General features: G+C 37.1%; 1 protein-coding gene across 21 annotated transcripts in view; it reads left to right on the top strand.

Moving 5' to 3' along the window:
• Positions 1–25,591, top strand: part of sgip1a (SH3GL interacting endocytic adaptor 1a) — a 123,559-nt gene that overhangs the window by 46,753 nt on the left and 51,215 nt on the right. For 18 of the 21 annotated variants that reach the window (XM_055212231.2, XM_055212230.2, XM_073870217.1 and 15 more), the window contains 6 exons: positions 11,458–11,521; positions 12,892–12,919; positions 16,851–16,883; positions 17,071–17,133; positions 17,297–17,354; positions 18,311–18,489. In XM_055212231.2, the coding sequence (XP_055068206.2) occupies positions 11,458–11,521; positions 12,892–12,919; positions 16,851–16,883; positions 17,071–17,133; positions 17,297–17,354; positions 18,311–18,489 (425 nt within the window). The remainder of the gene's footprint in view (positions 1–11,457; positions 11,522–12,891; positions 12,920–16,850; positions 16,884–17,070; positions 17,134–17,296; positions 17,355–18,310; positions 18,490–25,591) is intronic. The other 3 variants (XM_055212236.2, XM_055212249.2, XM_055212248.2) reach the window with 1 other exon arrangement.

The following is a 25,591-nucleotide window of genomic DNA, read 5'->3' as shown; positions in this document are numbered from 1 at the left end:
ACGACACTTGACCATTCGTCAATATGTGACGGGGAGGGTATACCTTTCGCGTCATTTTTTGACGAACTGGGGACTTCAATACTATTACGTCCGTTGCATTCTCTTTCCTACTTAACCGACGCGAAAATGGTAAGAAAATAGGAAAGAGAATGCAACGGACGTAATAGTATTGAAGTCCCCAGTTCGTCAAAAAATGACGCGAAAGGTATACCCTCCCCGTCACATATTGACGAATGGTCAAGTGTCGTCAAATATTGACGACATGGGGTGAGGATGTGTTGATTTGCCATATTGCCGATGTCCTTATCACACCATCTGTGCAGCCTAATGTGCAAGCGCAGGTTCCGTTTGACGCCGTCTAACGCAATTTGTTTGGTCATACAAATGTTTGTAAGTCATAACCCGCCATTGTTTACAAATACGACACGGAGCTCGCCGGCCGCGCACCACAGGTAACTTCCGCTTTCTCTCCGAGTTCACCGGTATTTTGATACTGATGTGTGAATGATGTCTTACTGGTAAAAAGACGGAACGTCACTGCGTGTGTGAACAGCACATTTTTATTTTTACTGGTAAATTCATTCTGGTAAATTCATGGTAATTTACCAGAATTACTGTGTGAAAGAGGCTATTGATTTGTTATTTGCATTTTTAGTTTTTGTTAGGAAAGAAATCTTTTATCATTTGCCTAAAGCTAAGTACAGACCCAAACAATGATCATCATGTTTGTGTGGTGGAAAAATGCATATATGCATAATGCACATGTAAGCTAGAGCCAAGCCTGGCAACCATATTTAAGCTTGTTAAACAGCTTAATGGTGAGAGCCTTTGGGTAATGATTCTGTCTGTTACCCAGCACTCGCCAAGCTTGGTTTGCTATAAGCATAAAATGTTAGTCAACAGTTCCAGTTAGATACAGGACTTGTGTTGTCGAAATGTCATACGTCATAACAGTTTGTTTAGACACTACTATGCACAAGGATAATGATTAATAGAGTTTGTGATATTTTGAGGTTGTAGGAAATAGGAATAGGAAAGTCAGTTTTTTATTATATAACTTTGCTGCTTTAAAGCAACACTATGTAGTTTTTTTACCTTTAAATAATGTCTCTAAAATTATTTCAGTGATAGAATAACTTTTAACTGGACAAATTGTACTGTTGCTGCAACTGAGCAGCCTCCTAGCTGCTACAAGCACACTCTGAAAGTGGCGGTGGAGGGTAGAGCACACAGCCCCGCCCCTCCCCCTGCCTGCAGAAGAGTGTCTGATAGCAGACACTGTTGCGCTTTTCAACCACATGGGGAAGCTGTAAGTCATTTTTACATGGAAACTACATAGTGTTGCTTTAAACATATATACTTATACTGTAAATGCATTTCTAGTGATGCCTATGCTCATAATGTTATTTCCATTTAGTTAAGGTGTTCAATAATGTTTTTTCCAGGGACCTCATGCTACAGTATGCTCATCTGTCTTCATCTTGCAATGTAATTATTGTTCAATGAATTTTCATAGCTTAACATCATGCATTTTGGGGGTCATCTGTGGATCTTTATATAGAGACAGATTAATGTCTGTTCCCTGATCTCTTTTCCTGGTGTGATGGCTTGACTCTCTCTTGATGAACTGATTGTTTAGCATTAATCCCTGCTTAAGCAGTGATATATTAGAATTAAACAACCAGATGGATTTATATCTGTGTCTCTTGTTTTTATTCTCTTTATCCCCTGAAAACCAGGAGGAACTGGGCCTTGCCTTGTTTAATGGTTTTTCCTTTGAACTTGCACATGTTTATGAGTCGATAAGTTATGTTTATGATTTGCTCTTGTTTGTGATAGTTGCTGTGATAGGAAGATGATTTTTGCTCTTTACCCTTTTATCAGTTATTTTACTGTGCTAATATGTTATTGTCATTTACTGTAAAAGAGGAACCAACTGGCATCTGTAAACAAACACGAAAAAACTAGATCTTTACTTCTTCACTTTTCCAATCAATTTTTGATATTTTAAGTACTTTTTAATATTTTGCTTAAAAAAATTGCTGTTATCTTTATTGACATAATTTGATATTTTATTGTATAATGGACATTTGGTGCATCATCCATTACTTTACATATATCACACTAAGGTATTTTAAAATTATGCATTTTCAGTTATATTTAAACCGGCTTCTTTATGTCCATTATGTATAAAGGTCGAACTATTACTTTCCATTGCAATTTTCCTATGTGGGTCATAGATGGAACAAACTCAATGGAACCTGTTAACTGAAGTAATGAATAATTAATAATAGGAGCAGTAAAGCATATCCTGCAGATGACCTCCCACACCTTTTCCACCATAAGGTGGAAGAGGACCTGATAGATCTACTCTTGATTTATTCTTTAGTACATAAACAAGAAACAGTGACCTGAGACCACATAATGCCAAGTATGATGCCAATGTTAATTGATAGCATGTAAATATAACGTTTTATTTACATTTATGAATTGACAGATGCTTTTCTCCAAAGCAACTTGCATTGCATTCCACGTACGGTTTTCGTGGGGTTTGAACCCATGAACTTTGCACTGCTAACAACTGAATTACAGAAGTCTTATCGCTCATAGTTTCGGTATTGTCATGTTTGTTTTTCTAATCTAAAGCAATCCTGTGTTTGCATTGCTAGCTTTGTGTTTGCCTTAGCGATACGTGCGGGACGTTCTTCACCTGACCCAGTTTGCCCAATGTTTTTCTCTGGGTGGGTGGGGATTTAAGAGTGTGACATTACGTCTTTTGAGTATGTGCAGTCATTCAGTTTGATCTGTGTGGGAGAGTGCGTGTGTGCATGTGTGCGTGTGTGTGCGTGCGTGTGTGTGTGTGTGTGTGTGTGTGTGTGTGTGTGTGTGTGTGTGTGTGTGTGTGTGTGTGCGTGCGTGCGTGAGAGAGAGCTGACTGTAATGTAGGATATTTCGGTCCACATTCTGTACATTGTAAACCCCAACAGTACTATGTACTCATTTAAAATGAGTGAACTCTTCTCAAACCAGTAAAAAAAGTTTATTCAACTTAAATGTTTTTTGTGTGTTCAATGATTTTACTGCTTTGAGTTCCACAAACTAAAATAAAATGACTCAAACATTTTATTTATAGACGGTTTCAGCAGTAACAACATAAACAAGCGGCTGTCGCCGTCCGCATGTAACTTCCGGTAAACTACGCTAATAATAAATAACAACAAAGTACTTTAAACGTAGTTTATTTATATAACAAGCAAAAAACAACACATATATTACCTAGGAAACCAAAACATTTGCTATTTTCGATGAGGCATTTGTTCAAGAGATCAGTTTAGCAAGACCATTAAAAAAACGAAACCATGAGTAAAGTTCGGATCCAGACGTGTATCACATGCGTCTGATGAAACCGTCTATAGCTTCCAAACAGAATAATTTCAATACAACAGCTTCATTTAACAAACAATGCAGATAATTACAAACTTTTGGTGGTTGTGATGAGGTTTATGGCATTCAGTCTTCTAGTTAAGCTAAGAAAGAGTCTGGCACTGCAAATTTACGTTAGTTTAACGTTAAATCAACCTGATTGGTTGCGGAGGATTTCCCAGCATGCTTTGCATGAACCTGCATTACGAGAGCATTTTAGGAAATTAAGTGATATTTTATGTAGTTTTCAGTAAAGAGAAAGACTTAATAGTGTTAAACATTCATTTATGTTGGAGATTTAGAAAGGTTTGCCATTTTTTAGTTTTGTGGTTACCATTATGTAGATGTGTAGTGCCTGTGCTGTAGGCTGTAGGTCGGACTTGCTTTTTAGCTCCAGATTTCAATTACTTTTTGAAATGCACAGATTTTGTTCAAAACTGTCCCTGATTGGCCAGCTAATCTGTATGTTGTGATTGGTCCGAATACCTCTTACGTCAGACGAAAATGTGACGCTCCGTACCATGTTTGAAAGATTCGGTTGCTAACAGGAGTTAATTTACAGGCTGTGAGTCCAAGCTGGAGGAATTATAATAATGTCAGTCTTCTCTACATCACCAATTCCAGGAAGTAAACTGTTGCCTACAATCCGTGTCTCATTTTAAGTGAAAAATTTAAGTTGAAAAAGCGTACCGAATTTTCCGGACTATAAGTCACTTCGGAGTATAAGTCGCACCAATCAAAAATGTGTCAGTCACACAAAATAACATATATAAGTTGCAGTGGACTATACATGACATTTATTTATAAAATTATTTCACAAAATCCGCGCCAAAGAACACATATTTCATCTGGAGAGGCAAGTTATTCAACTAAACAATAGCACACAGAACAGTAGGCAGTGAGTAATTGAGGTATTTTTGAGCAGAAATGCAAACATGCAAAAATTTATTAATTTATTCAGCATATGAGATTTATAGAGTCTACAGTAAATAGAAACATATAGACCAACAATATTCATACATAAAATTAGCTTGATTTGTTAATACTTTACAAGCTCCCTGCATGCATTGTAATGGATAAATTATGTTTTTTTATTCTGGCTTATTGTTTTGGTTTTTGCAGTTGATGATTTCTTTGCTAGTCAGCAGTTATCTTGTTATCTTTAATGTGGTTGTTTAACGCTCATCTTTTTACTTAATGATGTTTGTGGAGGTTAGTTTATTAAGTGTTGCGATCTACATTTGTCTAAATTAAACATACATAATTGCAAGATGTTCCCTCCATAGAATTTACTTCATGTTAGGGATGTATGTAAGGGATCCAGCCAGTTGTTATCGCAAAATAAACAATGACATGATGAGGACCAGGACGCAAAGCCATGTCATTAAGGCATGTAATAGAATGGAACAGACTAAACTAATTTGTAGAACAGGAAATCGCTAGTTGACTTAATAAGATTTTTGGCTGACAGACATTTTGCATTTGAATTCAGTATAGTTTGCTACAAAAAGTAGGATTACTGTTGATAGTCATTGAGAAAATGTAAATGCTTCATATTTTATTGTATATTTTTTCCTTAGTTTTTTAAGCAACAATTTTTTTATAGTCTATTTTACAGTACACAAAATCATCTGCTTATGCTTGCTAATGTAGCATTATGAGCATTTGTTTATAAAATAGATTCTCCATTTTACAGCTGATTACATGACTGTCTCACCAACATTTCACTTTTTGGTCTCTAAACCCCTACATACCATCTATCATTATTTGAACAAATTTCTTAATCTTTTCCTGTTTTTTAAGTGGTTTCCCTGGACTGTTAGTGCTGTCATTTCTTTTATTATTACAGCTATTATTTTTATTGCCACTGATTGATGTTGTGTTGTGCTTAAAGTAACTGGACATAAGCCATGTCATAAGGTTTGCTTATGTAGAATGTGGGCCCACTTTGAGGTTTGTTTCTTTACAAAGACTATAATCTCCTCTGCCAGTGGGTTTAGTTAAATTATGGTATGTCAGGATTTCAATTCAAAGCTTAAGAGTTTTATCCATGTGAACTAAGAATGCAGTAGTGTTTTTTACATTTAACATGGTAATACCATGTAGTATCATTGTATAGGAAGCATGTTTTTATATATGAATATATATACCACAGTACTATCTGATACTAGCATTGTATCTTTCTGCATCCTGTCCAGAAAAGCCAACAACACTGTCATGTGTATAGAATAACATATCTTAAGTGTATTACTTGTAGCAGAATAGTTATATGTTGCAATTACCCTTCAACAAAGAAATTATTGAATATAAGCACTGTTAATCTATCCACTGAGAAAGAATTGCTGAATTTTTTCTGTATCATTATATGGGGTCTTATCAAACCACACAACAGGAGATCCTAATTATGGCAATCAGACAAACACAACAATATAAGCCTACATCAGGGTTCTTCAACTACTTTTCTTCGGGGGCCATATTTTAAAATTGTAAATATGACGCGGGCCAAACTTTTACCCCTATTTTTACTTTTGAAATATTTTTTACTTTTACCATATATGTGTGTGTGTTGTTGTCGTTTTTGTTACTTTTGTTGTAGTATATTTCAAAAAAACATATTAAAAATATGCATTTTCAAAAAAAATTGAAATTTAAAAGCCTTTTAATTACTGAAAACTCATATTTTCTTTATTAATATTTAAAAACAATTGCAGTTTAACATGTAAGAGCCAAATGTTAATAGTAAAAGTGTAAGAGATCAACACTCCTAAACATATTTTGTTTATAACTGTTTACTTTCATTAATTGTTACATGTCAAGTACTCACAACATATAGCCAGTCTTCTCCTAATGACTAAAATTGCACTACATGTTTTATTTTTTAATATTTTATAGATATATAGCTAAACAGCCTTTCCATTGTACATTACATACAACTGTCGGGAGTTCGCCCCCTAGTGGCATAATGAAAATGTAGTTTAATCGTAAATCTGTCATGGGAGAAAACCTTTAATCTACGAAAATATGCATAGTTAATAATTTACTTACCAGTAATTAAAGTATTCAAGTGTTACTTATAAAGTAAAACAAACAATAATTAATAATTTTAACTTTGCACACAGTTTTGATTGGAACACACTGAAATACATCACTTCCGGTCGCGTGTCACATGCTGTCGCATAAGTTTATTTTCTTTAATGCATCCAAAGCTCGAATTGGATCAGATAATTACGCACCCGCAGATGGTTGGCACCCCACACAGCCCCCTTTCTGTGTTGTCTTGTACAGTGGAAAGGTAAAAGTAACCACGCTGAATTTAAATCAGACTATGGTCGTTTCTCAATAAGGCTGCACCCTCCGGAGGTCGCACCTCCAGGCTGCATACGTCATTAAGTCTTATTTCAGAATTTTAACAATTATAAAATTGACTGTTATTTTCAGTTAATCGTAAATTGTTGTAATATGCTTATGATTTGTGAATGTAATGCTCAGTTAACTTAATCTTGATGACGAATGCAATCCGCACACGCGACCTCCGGAGGCTGCAGCCCTCCGACCGAGAAACGGCCAAAGGTGACCGGCGGGCCGGATAAAGATGATTGGCGGGCCGCACTTGGCCCGCGGGCCGCCAGTTGACTAGCCCTGGCCTACATCATTGATATATCAGATTTTTTAAGTTACAGACGTGTGACTGTATAATTGTTTTACAGTATGTCTAGAAATTTACCCCTGTTGATGTGTTAAATTCAGTGTGGGCATGAAATACATTGTGACCAATGCTGATCATTAAGCCAATGTGTGGGTTTTTGGAGGTTATTTGCATTTGCCATTTTTCACTTTCAGTGAATTGTTAGTAAACATTAGGTAAAATAAGTGTTCGTTTAAACTCATTTTGTGCCAATACAGCGACAGATTGCCAAAAATTACCACATAATTTACTCACCCTTAAAGGGATAGTTCGGCCAAAAACGATATTAAACCCATGATTTACTCACCCCCAAGCTGCCCAAGTTGCATATGTCCATCGTTTTTCAGACAAACACATTTTCGGATATTTAAGAAAATATTTTAGATCTTTCCGTTGATTAAATGTAATGTTACGGGTCCATCCATAGTCCACGACCTTCAAATCCCAAAAAAGTGCATCCATCCTTCACAAATTAAATCCAAACGGCTCCAGGATGATAAATAAAGGTCTTCTGAGGGTAATCCGTGCAGTGTTGTTGTAGAAATATCCATATTTAAAATTTTATTAACGTAATTAACTACCTTCCGGTAGCGCCGCCATGTTAGACTCAGGAGATAGTATTAGCGTAGTGTACGCACTTTTCTTAGTGACGTATGACAAATTCGGAGGGCGGGGGGACAGAGCAGCAGCAGAGAAACCTCTGTACGCTGCGTAAGCTCTCATCCTGAATGCGGATGAAACTAAGATGGCGGCGCTACCGGAAGGTAGTTAATTACGTTAATAAAATTTTAAATATGGATATTTCTACAACAACACCGCACGGATTACCCTCAGAAGACCTTTGTTTATCATCCTGGAGCCGTTTGGATTTAATTTGTGAAGGATGGACGCACTTTTTTTGGACTTGAAGGTCGTGGACTATGGCTGGACCCCGTAACATTACATTTAATCAACGGAAAGATCTAAAATATTTTCTAAAATATCCGAAAATGTGTTTGTCTGAAAAACGATGGACATATGCAACTCGTACAGCTTGGGGGTGAGTAAATCATGGGTTTAATATAGTTTTTGGTCGAACTATCCCTTTAAGCCATCCGAGATGCATATGTCCTCTTTCAGACGAACGCATTTTCAGTATTTTAGAAGATGTCCTTACTCTTCAATGCTTTATAACCGTTGAAAACAGGTCTACTTCCTTTAAGCCCAAGAAATGTGCATCCATCCTTTACAAAAGAAATCCACACGCCTCCAGGGGATAAATACAGGCCTTCTGAGGGTGATGCAAATGCAAAATATCCATATTTAAAACTTTACAAACGAAAATAACTAGCTTTTGTTACACTGAAAAAAATGATTCATTGAATTTAATCAATTTTTTTAAGGTAAGTTGTTGCAATCAATTTATTTAAGCTACATTTAAACAAAAGTTTTATATTTTATTTTACGTTACTAATCTTTTTTGTTTGAATGTAGCTTAAGTGGATTGATTGTAACCCCTTGCCTTAAAAAAATTTATTAAATTCAATGAATAATTTTTTTCAGTGTAGAGGTCAATGCGCATTATGCATAGCATAAGATGAATGAGATCCGATAAGAATAGACTATATTGTGTTATATTGAAATCCTCCGCCATTTTCTTTAAAATCATTTTAATTTGTTGTTTTGCTCGCTGCTCTGTGCCTCCACCCTCCGCATTCGTCACCAGGAATGGTGCGTAAACTATGCTAATATTTTGTTGGGATTGCCGAGGAGCCCAAAATGGCGTTGTTACGGGAAACTAGTTATTTTAATTTGTAAAATTTTAAATATGGATGCTTCTCTTAAAAATCGCATTTATTACCTTCAGAATGCCTTTATATATCCCCCCTGGATTACTTTTGTGAAGGATGAATGCACATTCTTTGGTAGACCCCGTTTTCAACCGTTATAAAGCTTGGAACAGCTAGGACATTTTCTAAATTAACTGAAATGTGTTTGTCTGAAAGATAATAGACATATGTATCTCGGTTGGCTTCAGGGTGAGTAAATCATGTGGTAATTTTTATTTTTGGCTGAACTATACCTTGAAATTATGTTGTGAATATATTGACAGAAATCATCCCTACTGTCTAAATATATATATTTACAATGGCTAAATCGGTTCACCATTACTGATGACCTTGCTGCTTTTTATATTAAAGGCCACTCTAATATGCGCCACAGACCTTTCCCTGTGTGGATGGTTATTCTCTGCTGCCAAATAATATTGATGTAACAAAGCATCTTGTCCAAATGATTTAAAAGCCTGACCCTCTATCTACATTTATCTACAAGTAAAAAAATTTTTTGAGTCTGTTTTAAGGTTTTATTTAGAATTATTATATCTCTTGTTTAGAGACAGCTAGTGAATGAAGGTTAAAATGTGTCTGCTTATAATTTCCCAACATCCTTTAACAATTTAACACTCTAAAAAATGCTGGGTTGTTTTTATCCTAGGACTGGGTCACTATTGGACAGAACACATTGCTGGGTATAAAAATGACCAAAATAATGGGTTGTTTTAACCCAACTGCTGGGTTGTTTCAACATGGTTGATTACACAAACAACCCAGCATTTTTTACATAATTTGAATATAAAATACTACTATCACAGTACCACTGCAGCACAGATTTCTTAGCATAATATCTAATCTGTTGGATCACTATTAATTTAAAGGAATAGTCTACTCATTTTCAATATTAAAATATGTTATTACCTTAACTAAGAATTGTTGATACATCCCTCTATCATCTGTGTGCGTGCACGTAAGCGCTGGAGCACGCTGCGACGCTTTGATAGCATTTAGCTTAGCCCCATTCATTCAATTGTACCATTTAGATATAAAGTTATTCCTTTAAGAGTGGGCTAGTCATCTCTTAGTGCTGTTACGTACACATAGATACTTAGGGCCCTATTTTAATGATCTAAGCGCATTATCTAAAGCGCACAGCGCAACGTCTAAATGGGCGTGTCCGAATCCACTTTTGCTAATTTAACGACAGGAAAAATGGTTTGTGCGCCGAGAGCATGGTCGAAAAGGGTTGATCCTATTGTAATGGGAGCATTTTGGGCGTAACGTGCAATAAACCAATGAGAGTCTCAGCTCTCATCAACTCTAAAAGCCTGTTGCGCTGGCGCTATGTCTAATCCCTATTTAGATGACGGACTTTAAGGTTATTAAAACCTTTAAAAATCGTTTTCTTTTAGTCATGGAAGTAAAAAAGCAGACTTTTAATTGCTTTAAATGTATGGCTATCCAATATCATCAAAAAATAATTTACAAGTATGTAAGAAAAGGTTTGTACTCTAAAAATACTTTTTTGTAACAAACAGGAGATAAAGAATTTACAAACGTCTCTCCTTTCAGCACTTGGACAGCTTCACGAGATTTTTTAAGCATTACTTAAAAATGTTTCTCATCTCACCATATCCACAGGTACAAAGTCATCATAAATCCGTGAGGTAGCATTCAAAAAAAACATTTAAAAACAGTTGCATTTGTTTAAAGCAAAGCATTTATTTACTTAACAGGCTACAGGTGAAGCAGCTCTTTATGCCTTCTAACATCTCATAATTGGTTTTCATTTATGTCCAGGAGACGCAATAGTAATCTTTTACATTCATTCCTTTAATCTTTCATATTTAGAAGCGTTTTTGTGCTGCTGTGCATTCATGTACTATGTGATAAGCAAACCCGCGGTGTCATCCCGTTTATAGGCGCATATTACTAATGCGCTCTTTAAATAACACAAAAACATATTGCGCCATTGACTTTAGACTTTAGAGAAGGTTTTTGTTGGTCAATGGTGTAGTCTATTTTAGTTGCCTCAAAATAGCAACGCGCCAACAATGCCCCTGAACACACCTCGTTTTCAGACCAGAACGCCCATGGGCGCAAAAGGGGGCACAAATGCATTTGCTATTTAAACAACGTGGCGCTAAACGTGAAAATTATAATTGCGCAGGGTGGAAACTAGCGAAAGACACTTGCGTCGCGTATTGCGCTGCATTGCGCCGGGTGTAAGATAGAGCCCTTAATCTCCAAAATGATGAAGAGAGAAAAGAGAAGTAGATTATTTCTGTGTTGGACAGAAGCCTCTGAGCCTGTGGATGTTTTAGGAAATATTTAGTAAAGATCAATAATGTCATCCACCATGTTGTAGCTTCCAGTCACATTATGGCTTTACTTGATCAGTGTCTGGTCCAAAAAAAGTCTGACCAGATCATGATCACTAAGAATATTGATAGCAACCAGTGAAAAAGTTAGTCTGGAGCCCTAGGTCTGCAGATTTTCTTTAAGGTTGTGTATTTGTCTCTTCCCAAACTACAGGATTGAAAAAACGCACCAGGAAAGCCTTCGGGATACGGAAGAAAGAAAAGGACACTGACTCTACGTAAGTTAAATTTTTTTATGAATTTATGAATTAAAGAGAAATAAATGGCCCTCTTTATACTTCACATTACAGTCATGTTATATCCATTTCCTCATCTGCAGTGCAAAAAATCTTTTCTTTATCCGTTCTTGTCTTGATATACTAATTGTTTTTCCAGATCATCACTAAATATTTTACATATACACTCTTAAAAAAAAGGGTGCATATTATTAATATCTATCTTGGTACCTCAAAGGTACAGAAGAGTACAGGTATCTGTACCTAAATGGTACCTATTAGAAGCACCCTTTTCAAAGTGTACCGTAAATGTAGAAAGTATTTGCTTTAAACAAGAAACAAACAGGAAATAAAAGTAGGGATATACCGATACTGGTATCGGGTATCTGCCTCGCTACCATATTTTCTAAAGTACTTGTACACGTTAAAAGTCCCCCGGTACCATGGTCTGAGAAATGTCTATGTTTGAGCGGCGTGTAAGGGGTTAATGCCTCTTGTGTTGTCCAAAGAGGCAGAGCTTACAACAAACTGAAAAAAAAATACTTGAGTTGCACTGTCACTGTTTATTTTTTTTATAATATTATTCTGTAATATGTTGCATACAACATGCTTTTCATTTTAAATAAATGTTTTTAATTCCAAACTAGTTTATAATTTTGTTAAATTATATGACTAAAGCTGTTACCAGTAAATTTAAATAATGTTTTTTTAATTAAGTACTCTGTATCGGTAAGTACTGAAATGCAAGTACTCGTAGTCGTAGTACAAAAAAGTGATATCGGTGCATCCCTAAATAAAAGGGAAAAATTTGGAAATAAAACTATATTTTGAATATTTTGCACTCAAGATATAATTATTTTTTACTGAAAAACAACACAGATGAACAATAAGACAAAAATGCAGATTTTTGAAAATGATTTTGACACCACTAAAAAGTCCTTTAATTACATTTGACTGTCTGGATCTTCGTTCCACAACGAAACAAATATAAATTCTGCCATATCGGACTGAATCTAATACATCATTTGATGTCCCCTCTCTAAGCTGCTTAAACCTTCATCCCTTCCTCCCTTTTTTTGACTAGAGGTAGGCCACTGAGTTCTCATCAACACAATGGATCATTTGCTGCTTGCTCAGTGTGAATCTCTTCAGTTTCATGCCTCACTGTGTGAAGTGGATACCACAGATGAATAGATGATGCCTATTTTAAGTGTGTGTCTGTTTGGTGCCCAACACGCAGGTGTCTCTGTGCATCAGAGCGACGCTCTGCTAATTGCTTCTGTACTTGAGTTGAGAGAAAGAAAGGCTTGCATATTAAACGAAGACCTATTTTTGTGTCTTTCTTTCTTTCTTTTGTTTCTTTCATCTTTTAGGGGGTCACCAGACAGAGAGGGAGGAGGAGTAAGTACCTCTTAACTTACAGCTTTGTTTCAAGAGAGCACTGTTTAAATTGGATTTTGGAATTTGACTCACTGTTTGGCTTAATGAACTCATTTAGTACACACTAGAATGCACCAATACTCTTAGTATTTCAAAAAGGGATGCATCGAATGTTTGGCAACTAAAATTATTCGGCCAAAAATAGCAAAAAACTAATTTTCGGTGTTTGGCTGAACAAGTGAAAAGGCTGAATACATTTTACCGAACAATGAGTTCTTTGATGACGAAATCAAATTGCAACCAGCGCAGAGTGAGTGACGTGCAAATGCTGCAAACTGCAAACCATGTTGGTTAAAGCAGAGAGAAAGACGCAAAACATACAGCAGTACAAGTTTCATTTATCATTTAAAATCACTGAACACCATGCAGCGTATGAGAAAGACACAAGCACGAAGAACAAGAGATTTTAGCTCTTCACCTCATGTCATACAGCTACGAAGAGCGTCAGCAGTATGGAATAAAAACTTCCTAAAACCAGTAAAGTCCTACAATGACAAACACGCTTATATTTAACAAGAAATAAAACGTTTATTAACTATAAGCATTTTGTTAGACCACTTTCGATCATGCCGCTGTCTCCCTCTCTCCCTTTGCTCGTGTCTGACCGTGCATGCAGGCGTGCGTCCGGTGCTCAACATAAAATGATATATAAGCGCTGTTGCAAGTTTCTTAAAAGAACATGCTGACTTTTTGGGACTTTAGCGTATTCACCGTATCCTCCAGAGTGAGATAAATCCATACATACCTGTTCCATCTCCGTGCGTGCCATAACTCTGACTCTAGCTTAGCACAAAGAATGGAAGTTATGGCGCTTTTCCATTGCATAGTACCCCACGGTTTAGTTTAGTTTGGGTCGGGTCAGCTCCCCTTAGTTTTGCGTGGTTAGCTTTTCCATCGAGTTTGGTATCACTTCGCAGTGAGAGGGATTATAGACATGTTGTTATATTTGCGCTGCCTACTACTGTGACATCATACAAGTAAGAGCGTTGTTGTATATTCCCATTTATTTATTTATCAGTCCGCCAAAAAATTAAAATTGGCCACCACAAATAGATGTTTGCTCATTGCGTTTATTACTACCTCTGTCTCACATAACAGTTTCTGTTCAAACACTGGTGGCGTCAGCCGACAGTGCTCCGCTGGGCCTCATTGAAGTTGCATTTAAGCATATATAATGCTGACGTGCTCGTCGCGAATGTTCTGCCACAAACTGCAAGTTTGGGAAAAAAATGGTATGGTGTCCCTGATTCTCAACCTGTGGATGTTTTTCATCGCTTAAAGGGAGTTTGGGAACTTATAGCAGAGCACAGATGACAACATGTTTGCTTGAGCGCAAGCTAGCAAAGGTAAAGCTAATCTTTACATTATAGCGATGACGCTGGTAGTGACGATTCTCTCAGACCAATCAGTGATCTACAGTGTTTTCGCGTCATGTTTTGGTATCAGCTCGGGTCGCTTGGAACCCCAACCGAGGTGGTACGAAAAAGAGTATCGGGTACTACGTATTGCACCCAATGTAAAAGCTCCCAAAAGTAAGCTGACCCGAACCAAACTAAACCAAACCATGGGGTACTATGCAATGGAAAAGCGCCATAAATGGCTCCAGCTAGCAAACTGTTCCCAATAAGTGACAACGCCAACATTTTCCTATTTATATGTTGTGATTTGTATAGTCACAGCGTGTACAAATAACAAGGTCATATGAGACACAGCCATCTTTTAACCGTATACATACTGGAAACTAGCCTATTTTTCAGAAGGCAAAGCACTGCTAATCGGCGTGTTCCTTTAAGGCTGAGTAAGGAATAGGTTTTTTTGTATTTTGCGTAGGAATAGTAGATAGGATTAATATCTAGCCCTTTTCACACAGACATTCCGTAAAATACACGGGAAAGGCATCCGGGATTTTTCCGGGATCCTTAGATTTTTTTTCATTTACACTGCCATGATTACCCGGCATCTGATGGTCCCGAAAAGACATGTGACCTATTGAAAGTCCCGCCCTCTCTTCTACGCAGCGTCTGAAGTTTGCATATTATATATTATTTCTCTCTCCAAGAACCACTCGCGTGCATTTTTGCTTATGATAAGATTATAAAGGAGCGCATGACGCGCCGTTCTAATGCTGGTGAATGATCTCAGCTTCTGAGTGGATATTTGACGAGCTCCCTGATCTCTGCTTTAATACAGTTTTCAGACATTTCTCATCGTAAAAGTTTATATGCATTTAAAACCCGCATTTTGAGAAGCTGAACGATATATCTTGTTGGGATGACGCGCGGGTATTTTCGTTTATTATAGCTCAAATGAGCACGTGACGCGATATTCTTTTATGCTGCTGAATGATCTCCGTTTCAATGCAGTAAGTAACGAGCTAACTTACCTGATATCTGCTTCAGTCCAGTTTGCTGACATTTCTCGTCGTGAATGTTGTAATTCCCTCATTTTAAAGAGTTGAACCAACTTCATGTTGCCATGACACGCGCGTCCACACTACGGCACCTGTGTCATTGTTTATGCGTCTCATTTATCATTTCCTGATAACTGCATCAATATAGTTTGCAACATTGCTCGTGGTGAATGTTTATATGCATCTTATCTCTCGTTTTAAGGAGCTGAACCATAACTTTTTTGTGATGATGCGCGCGTCCGCACTACGACACGCCCATTACAGCATTCTTTCGGCTTCTTGTTCACACAGAGGGTTACCTGCGTATCTTACTAGGTCCTCTTTCCGGCAACGATTCCAGAAGATTAACGGGACGAGTTTGTATTCACACAGACGCTTGTCTGGCAATTTTACGGGTATTTTCTGGGACCAAGGGTCTGTGTGAATGGGGTTTCTGTTTAGCCAAGACTCATTTATGTGGTCGAATGTAAATTCAACAGTTTTAACAAGTCAGATATCTATCTGATTAGAGAAGTGACCAGGTGTAAAAAGGCCCTATAATGACTACTGGAATGTTAAAAAAGTCATTGTAAATTTTTATTTTATTCTAGCCTGGCTAACACCAGACCAGTCTCATAATTTTTTCGTATTTGAGGCGTGGTTTACAAATGCCCAGAGCCGTTTATTGGGCGCTACGAAAGTATATCAAATGCATTTGTTTGTAGCTCATAGCCAATCGTTTCAATTATACCAGATGACATTTGTAGAGCGACATAAATTCAAGCGTCAACAACTTTTATCGGTATATGTGCACACAGCTGAAAGCTATGCAACTAAACAGGTAGCTGTATATATTGATATTGAAATAGTGGCACTGTAAAAACCACAGTAGGTAGGCTACAGGCATAATGACAATATGATATTAATAAATACCACTTACCATTTATAAGGTAAATGGATTTTGTCGACAACAATGCCTAGCAGGTTGTTCCTATAAAACTCCGTGGCTAACATGTCTTGCCATATCCAAACATCCTTCTTGGATATGAAATTGTTTAACGCCAAAAGTTGCTCTTTTAAAAAAAAACTTAGAACACTATCTAATGCTGCATTGAAAAGTAACTTCACGTCTGCTGCCCTGTTGGATAAACAAAACTGCTTCGGTGTGTTGCGTAGACTTTGTCATTTCCTCTCCCCGTTCTGTGATTGGTTCCCTATTTCAGGGGAAAAATAGATCCATGGTTTCCATGCTTGACTTGCAGCGTGAATAATTTGCGCGCAAGGCAGCATGAGGAAACCCAGGCTAATTTTATTCGTCTTTGACCAAGAATTTTCCTTTTGGTGCATCCCTAATTTCAAAAACATCTTATTGCACTTTTTTGTAATCCAGTACTTTTTTAGTTTTTTTTAAACTAGATAATGTAGCCTTTTTGAAATGTAATAGTGTAGTGGGTGTAATACTTTATATCATGTCTTTATATGTCATCCTTTGTATTATTGAAGATGGTGGCACAGGAACCCCAAGAGATTGAATCGGTACTGAACATACTGCACAGTGATATTAGTTTAGTACAGCATACGTAGCTGAAGGTCTTACACTAGACTCAAAAGCCCCGGTAGATTCCCCCAGTGACACTTTAACACAGGACAAACTTACCTACCAGTAATGTGAATGTCACTGAGTTAAAGTGATATTGCTAAAGTTCTCTTTTCATTTCCTCAGTCCCAGAAAAAGACCAACGGGGCTCCAAATGGCTTCTATGGAGACATTGACTGGGAAAGATATGTAAGTATATTAATTCAGATCTAGATTATTTCATCAAAATATCATCAGTCAACTAATGTATGCAGGTTTTAATACCTTGATAATAGGCACTAAATTGTCAAGTAATAACAGCTGCTGTTTTCCTTTGAATAAATAAAGATTGACATAAGTACTTCTTTTGCAGAATTCTCCAGAAGTAGATGAAGAAGGATACAGCATCAGGCCAGAAGAAGAGGAGGGAGATATCCTTCAGCTCAATCACAATTTGAGGATTTGTTGAAATTGAGGAGTGATTGTCATTGACTTTGCTGTGCCATCCCATTTTTAAATGGCTATCATGGCTAAGAATTAAAGATGCGACATTCTCTATCTAGAGAAAATAAATTGATTTAAAGGAAAACATAGTTTTTCGGTGTTTTGCTGTGTTCTTGCCTCAACTTAGATGTACATGCATACTTATCTTTTTTCAATGTGTGCACTTTTGATCTTTGTGCGGCGCTTCATGAATGTGTTGACATTTAGCCTAGCCCCATTCATTCCTATGGCTCCAAACAAAAGTTTTATTTTGTGCCGCCATACTTGTGTAACAACTTACGTAACAGTTTTTAAATAGGGAGAACATGTGAATGTTTGGTGGCTTCTAAATTCATCCCTGTTTGGATCCTAAAGCATGGGTGGGGCTGGGCTAAATGCTAACACATTCACGACGCGCTGTACAAAGATTAAGTGCACGCATTGAAAAAAGATAGGGATTTATTAATTCGTCTAAGTTGAGGTAAGAACATAGTAAAATATTGACAACTGAAAAAATCATTGAAAACGGTGGTGTTTTCCTTTAACAAAAATATGTGTAGTGCAACAAAATATAAAGTACATTTTCCAGGAAGCAAAAGAATATTCATCAATCCATGTATCTGCAAGAAGTAGAAGTGCACTGCCATATATTGTGAAAAACCACAAAACATTTTTGTCATTTTTTATTGACTGGTATCACCTTAATCATTCGTGTCAGGTTAGACATCATATTTAATTTTATGCAAGAAAAAAATAAATGAATCTGTGAGAGATCTAAATAAAGTCCTTAAGTCATGTCATGTTCTCGTCATGAGCACCCAAATGATACACCCTAAAAGTATGTGCTTTATATCGATTTAAAGGACTTTACGTCTGTGGAACTGACCCCTTAACAGCCCTCCACCAGCTGTAAAAGAAAAGACTCACTTTTTCTCCTCTAGTGAGTCTGAAGAAGAGGAGGACCATCGCAAAAAGTTCAAGATCAAAATCAAACCCCTGCCGGCAGACGCTAGCATTGCAGCACCATCGGTAGATGAATTAAAAGCCTACGTAGGCAACATAGCTCTGTCTCCTTCGCCTCTGGTGAGTCCAGCCAATATTACACATGCATCCCTAGCTTATGCAGTCATTTCCTCCAACCGTTCTTTCTATGGCCCTGCCCCAAATGCTGTCCTAAGGTGTCCTCCGAGTGTCATAATGCTGCATAGACTGTCAGGTAGTATAGTCCACTAGAGAGGGATAGGGGCATATGTAATGTGTTGTATTGTTTGTGTGTGTACTTGTGTTGACATCCATTACAAAATGCTGTGGTTGTGTCATAGATCTGTAAAGGTATCAGATGGTAATGCTATGGTACTTTGTTAATAATTATGTTGATATTTAGGCATTTATGTATTATTATTTTTTAAAATTATGTTTATATTTCTTTGTACTTACTGTATAGCTTTTTCAAGTAATTTGTGTAATAATTTTCTCCGATCCGTGGGGAAGCTAAGGTCTTGTGCTCACCAAAGCTTTTTAATGGCAGCTGCTCTTCTGAAAAAGCTGGCTGTGGGCGCTTAAGAGCATTTCTTTCAGCTTAGTTGCTTTGATTCCTATGATATGCAATATCCGCAAAAGAAAAGTGTTACTACTAGTATCTAGTTTCATAGATAGATTGTTTATTAAAAAAAATATTAATATTGTGGTTGCCCAGGGGTTCGATTTTGATGATCTGGAAAGTTGAACATTTTAATAATCGTAGATATTATAAAGGAGGTACATTTAATGGAGCTGGCGCCTCCTTATTATTTCAATTATCGACCTACTGACTTTTTTAGCATGTACCCAGATCTGGCTGTAGACCGGGAGTCAAAAGTGGTTGTATGTTTTTATGGGCTTGCTTAAAGTTCAGACATCTACAGAGTTGTGAACTCAGCTTGTGTTGTGGTTGATATCAGGCTGTCATGTTTAGAGGCAATTTTGGATAGACTGGTTAGAACAGCTTAGATGGAGCTGCCCACCATTTTAATAGTCCAAAAACTCCTACTTGCTGTTTCACTAAAGATCTTAATATGGCTGCATATTTGCTTAGATTTATTTATTTATTTATTAAAAATCAGATTCACAAGCCTTTATAACCCTTATTGGAAAACCATACAGAACACAAAAGTCATGGAAGGAATTATAGATGCCGTTGACTTGTTCAAAAATTATGCATACCCGAGGTGGTAAGCTCTAGGGAGGAAGACTTACTGTGCTTTCACACCACCACCAGCGAGAGCGTCAAATGATTTTTCAATGAAAGCTGGCAGCGAGCTCCAGCGAGCAGTGGCGCGTCATGTATGATGTGAGCGTTGAGGAGAGTTAAAATCAGTTCAACTTTATGTTAATGAGTCGATGTGGTTCGGCGGCAACCAATTGGAAAGCGGAAACGTTTGGTGGCATCCGATCGGAAGGTGGAAACCTCTGCTTGAAAGGAGTTCAGAGAATGCATTCGAGCGTCAGCTTTTAGTGACGCTCTCGCCGGTGTGAATGCACAGTAAGGCTTCATCGACATGAAGCCAGTGCTTCCCCTTTCCAATCTTTTTTTAATTTTTTTCCCCTAAAATGGCAGAAACAATGCCTTAACCCTCATAAGCCCTGATTTTCCTGTTAACATTAGAGTTCCGTGGGGGTCAAAATGACCCCAGAAATTGAAAGAGCGATTACAAAAAATATATAAATCTTTAATGATACAAATAATATATAATTTTTTGTTTACTTCCCATCTATACATTAATGCTGTGTTTGAAATAAGTACTTTACTTGTTTACCAGTAAATTTCTCAGCTACACCATTAGCTTGCATGTAAAATATCAAATAAAACATTCACATAAATTATGATCTAAATTTGTTTTAAATTGTTTTTAGATAGTGATCTAGATGTAAAAAAATCTGGCATAGTGATAAAGAAATGTAATGCGGTCGACAGACCTGAACCTACTTCATTGGCGTGCACCAACTGAAATATAATGCACACCCGTAAAACTTTCTCAACCAATGACATTGAAGCATTTAACAGCCCTGTGGTATAAAATTAGGTAACATACTATAAAGCAAAGATGTGTAACATATCATCTAACATGAGCTGCAAAATTGACTTTTGATTAATGTTTGGTTATTCAGATCAGGTATTGTGTAGAGCGAGTAAGGTACAGTCACATTGGAGCATCATTCTGTTCCCTGTCGATAATTCAGTTTGGAAACTAGGCACAATAACTTGACTGCACGCTGTAGTAAGCATCATAAAGATCATAGACGTTCAGGTCAGAGCGTGTCACATGAAAAGCTTGCACTCTAAATTATTAACACTCTGTGTCAGTATACTTTTCGATCTATTTTATTGTGTCTTGTCTATTAATCTTTATTGAAGAACTTTATTTGAGAGGTACATACTCGTACATATTAGTACTTTACATTAGTATGTCAAAGGTATATATTGGTACCAAATGTATATATATCTGTGCCTAATGGTACATTTGAGGACCTTTTTAAAGGATACTGCCCCAATGAGAGCTGGGTTACATATTTTGACAATTTTTTTAACAGTGTACACACCTCATCTTTAAACTCATTACAACCTCAGTAATTAAAATCTGCTATGTCCAGTATGCTGGAATGCCAGGCATTCCTTACTCATGAATTAAACATCAGTCACATGCCCCTGTCCTGTGCCATGGCAACCTGTACGTAAGTGTAACCATAGTGATGGATTAGCCAGGAATGCTCTTCAGAAAAAAGTGGGAGCAAAGGTTGAACAACACAAATTGTACGATAGAGATTTTGCACTCTTGAATCAGAGGAGTGGGATAATTTGCACAGCTTACTGTACTTTTTATTCTTCTACAGTATATTGCACTGATGCATCTAGTGCTTATTACAGCCTGCCATCCAGAAAACAGGGAACAATGAATGTGGTGGGGATGCTGCGAAAACAGAACACAAAGGCATAGGATTTCTTATTATAGCACACCTTTCAGCCAGGTGCTGGGTTCCAGCTGGTGTTCATGTTTTATTTATACGGTTTGCGTCTTTATTAAGCCTCTTCTAATGGGCTGTCGTCCAAAAGGAGTTAATAAGGCAGGAGACTACACATGGTTAAAGCCGGTTAGGTACTTTGTTCCAAGATTTATGGTAGAATTTAGATAAAATTGAGTGTGTTTTGTGGTGCTTTTACATCGAACAGGTTAGGTAGATATATTTTAAAAGATAGACCACACAGCAGAAAAGGACATATCCTCCAACCCATACAGTACAACTATATGCTCATAGGAAAAAATAGCATCCCTAACCGCAGCAGTAGATGGCACATACTCTTTTACCTTAATGCATTGTGTGGTTTAATCTGCACAATAACGGCAAATTCCTGTACAGTGTAGCTGAGTTGGTAGACCATTGTGTTTAAAGTGCAAAAAATATTGGTTTAATCTCAGCAAACACACATAGTAATAAAATGTATTGTGTAATGCACCTTGAATGAACTGTAAGTAGCTTATCCAAAGATAAGTCTCACAAATGCATAAATGCAAAGCAAATTTTGCTAGTTCAATATTGAAAAAATAGTAAGGGACCATGTAAAAAGTTCTCACATTACGTAAAAAATAAACCCACAATTGAATTAGTCGCGACAGGCACACGCAACATGACACTGATGTTTTTTGCGACAGCTAGTGGGCACTTTAAAACGTAACTATAGGTTGTACTGTAAAAGGCTGCTTACTCAAATTTATAGAGGAGGTCAGGCTCGAAGAAACATTTAGAGTGCTTCATTAAATTCGTCTGTTGAATTAACTTCATCTCAATGACTGCAAATGCATTTATGAAATGCAGATATGAGTTATTACATAGGTATTAAAACACATAAATTCTCAAATAACTAGAAAATATAAACTGTATCGCTCAGCTATAGTTGGAGGAAATAAAGTGAAAGAAAAAAAGATTTTTCTGTTAACCTGTTCATTTGTACTAAACTGAAGATGTGTAACTGATCTATACATTAGGTAGCCCATAGTACCACTCACTTGTATAATATTGACAGCATGATCTCATGGAGGTCAGTGTTGTAGTCGCGGAGGGTTTGATCGCTTTGTCCGTGTCCACTGCACGGAGTTCGGCTTTTTTCCGTGCTGGGGGCATGGATGTCTTTTCCGTGTCACACCCACGGAATTCCTGTGTCATTTTATGAATTGTTTTCTCATGTTTTTTAACTATTTTCAAATCATTATCACTTGGGGTTGGGGTTAGATTTGGGGTTCGGGTTAGGATGTACTTTTAGGATGTACTTTTAACCCTTATGGGTTGTTAGGGCCATTTTTGGCTATTTTTGTTTTTTATGTCTTTATTTGGCCACAACTTTCTCTGTGTTTCAGCAAATGGAATGATTTTTGGTGACAAATCTTATTTGTAAAAACTCAACAATATACCAAGGCAAATTTACTACCCTTTCAGGTTGTTCGTACAAAAAAGCCACTAAATTAAACAGCTGTAAAAAATTATCAGATTAATATTTTTTCCAAATTTTTTTCATAAATCTGTTAATCAGCCTCAGATTTGATCAAAACTACCAAGTGTTTACAAAATTGCCATGATTTTAACTGTTTAATTGCCAAGTTCATAAGTGGTATCACTGATTTGGGGAAAAAACACACAATAAGACCGATTTAAAATATAAAACTTTTTCACAGTCTAGGGCATGCCAAAGATTGGTAAAAACATTGGCTTTGATGCATTTTTAGTTTTTTTGCAGCATCAGTTTTTATTTTTTTCTCCCTAATTAGTTGTTTGTGGCTTTTTATGCCCCATTTACTTCCATTATAATGACATTTTTTGATTGCAAAGCCATGACACCATATTATCATGCTTTCTTGATTGTTGGCGGTTTTTCCTTTTGCTAAGAGGTAAAATTTGTCATTTTTACTGTTGATCACCATGTGTCACTATTAACCCTTTAGTTTGTCTGTTCAAAAAACAGAGCTTCATTTCTGGCTTTTACATTGAGTTATATGAAGTATTAATCTGATACATTTTTACAGCCGTTTAATTTAGTGGCCGTTTTTGTACAAGAACAACCCGAAAGGGTAGTGAATTTGAACAACCCACAAGGGTTAAGTATTGGTTTTTTACATGTTTTTCTTCCGCTTTTGAAACTATTCTCACCTGGAGTTGGGGTTAAGTTGGGGTTGTCTAAAAATGTAAAAGAAAGTGATTCTAACCCCAACCCCAAGCGACGCTGGTAAGAAAATAGGAAAAAACAATGAGAAAACAATACATAATGACACGAGAAATCCATGGCAGTCACACGGAAAAGACATCCGTACTCACGGCATGGAAAAAAGCTGAATTCCGTGACATGGACACGGATAAAGTGATCAAATTTTCTGTGACTATAACACAGAATTTTGTGAGATCAGGTTGAATAATAAAAGAGAATGATTGAGGTCACGTATTGATATCTTGATGTGTTGAGTCCTGACTGATCTACTTATTATTTTTATTATGCGCTGGAGGTAATGTATTTGGTTAATGTAGGGCAATTGCTAAAGCAGGTTTGCTCATTGTTGCATCATACTGTAGTCTGTGTTTGTAGAAGACATCACAACATCGTTCCTCTGTAACTCATCCTGTGTTTGTGCATGCTTACCAGACCTACTAATGTAGATCATGCTTCCTCTTCTTTTGTCCCTCTGCCTGACTTTTATCCTTACTGATGCTGGCTGTTGTAGAGGAATAGTCCGGTAAGCTATTTATACTTTGTCCACCAAATTTAGACTGCTGTCTTCCCACCTTTCTTTTTTTGACATGTTGGAAGAAGCTTGCTTGGTGTTTGAAATGGCCTCATAAACTGAAGTTTTAGTCAGTGGCAGTTTTAGTGTTTAGGGATGGAGAAGTACAGTGATTTAAATGTACACTGAATGAATTATGGTTAATTTTAACTTTGAGAAAAGATTGGGAAATACTGGACTTGTGGAAACTAAAACCCCTCTCATATCTGTTTTTGTGGAATGTCACAGCATGCATCTTTAAACATTCCTATAGACACTGTACAGTATACGGTGTGCTGTTTATGCATGGACATGCCATTGGGGTGCTAACTTTGTACAACATTGTATGTGTTATTTCTTGACTGAGTTACTCATCAGCCCAGCTTTTATATGAAAGCCTTTGATCCCATACCACACTTCCTGCTTGCCTCTGATTGGTAGTGACACTTGGTGACCGTAGCCAACAGCCCACATCATCCTAATCACTTGCAACTCACAAGCCTAACTTATTCCTGAAGTCTTAGACTTAATCCATCTACTGTATATGAGAGGAAATCGAGTTAAAGAGTGATGTTTGACTGGAGTGGCTTTGTTATAATAAACTTTGTTGTCCTCTGGGTCCTCTTTTCAAGCTTTGAATTTTGTCCAAAGGTGTTAAACATCTTAAAACAGAATTATCTGGTTTGCTTGTTTCAGAGCTGGTTTGCTTGTTTTGGACTCTTAATGTCAGGTTCATTTTGTGTGTAAAATATAAATGTATAGGGTTTTCAAGTTATTAAAAAAGCCCTTTTGAAGTAGTCTTTTTGTGGCAGTCACTCCCCGAAAAAAGGTACCTTACAAAGGATGTCACTGGGGTAGTACCTTTTCAAAAAGTACACTTTTGTACCTAAAAGGTGCATATTGGTACCTTACAGGTGCACATTGGTACCTTATGATGCGTTTCCATTGCATAGTACCCCACGGTTTGGTTTGGGTCAGGTCGGGTCAGCTGACCTCACTTTGGCTTGGTTAGCTTTTCCATGGAGTTTAGTAACACTTCAGAGTGGGAGGGATTATAGGTGTGTCATTATATTTGCGCTGTGGCATCCTACAAGTGGGAGCATTGTTGGAATGCTAAACATCCCCATAGATTAATTTAACGTTAGTTCTCAGTCCGCCACAAAATTAAAATTGACCACCACAAATAGATGTTTGCACATCGCGTTTATCACTACCTCTGTCTGACATGACAGTTTCTGTCCAAACACTGGTGGCGTCAGTCGATGTGCTCCGCTGAGCCTCAGTTAAGTTGCATTTAAGCATATATGCGGACGTGCACGTCATGAATGTGCCGCCACAAACTGCAGATCTGGAAAAAAACTGGTATGGTGTTCCTGATTCTCAACCTGTGGATGTTTTTCATC

The sequence above is a fragment of the Misgurnus anguillicaudatus genome, chromosome 8 (genome assembly GCF_027580225.2).
Source record: "Misgurnus anguillicaudatus chromosome 8, ASM2758022v2, whole genome shotgun sequence".
In the NCBI taxonomy this organism is placed as follows: Eukaryota; Metazoa; Chordata; class Actinopteri; order Cypriniformes; family Cobitidae; genus Misgurnus; species Misgurnus anguillicaudatus.
Note: the sequence above shows the minus strand (reverse complement) of the source record. Positions and strands in the feature narration are given on the sequence as shown.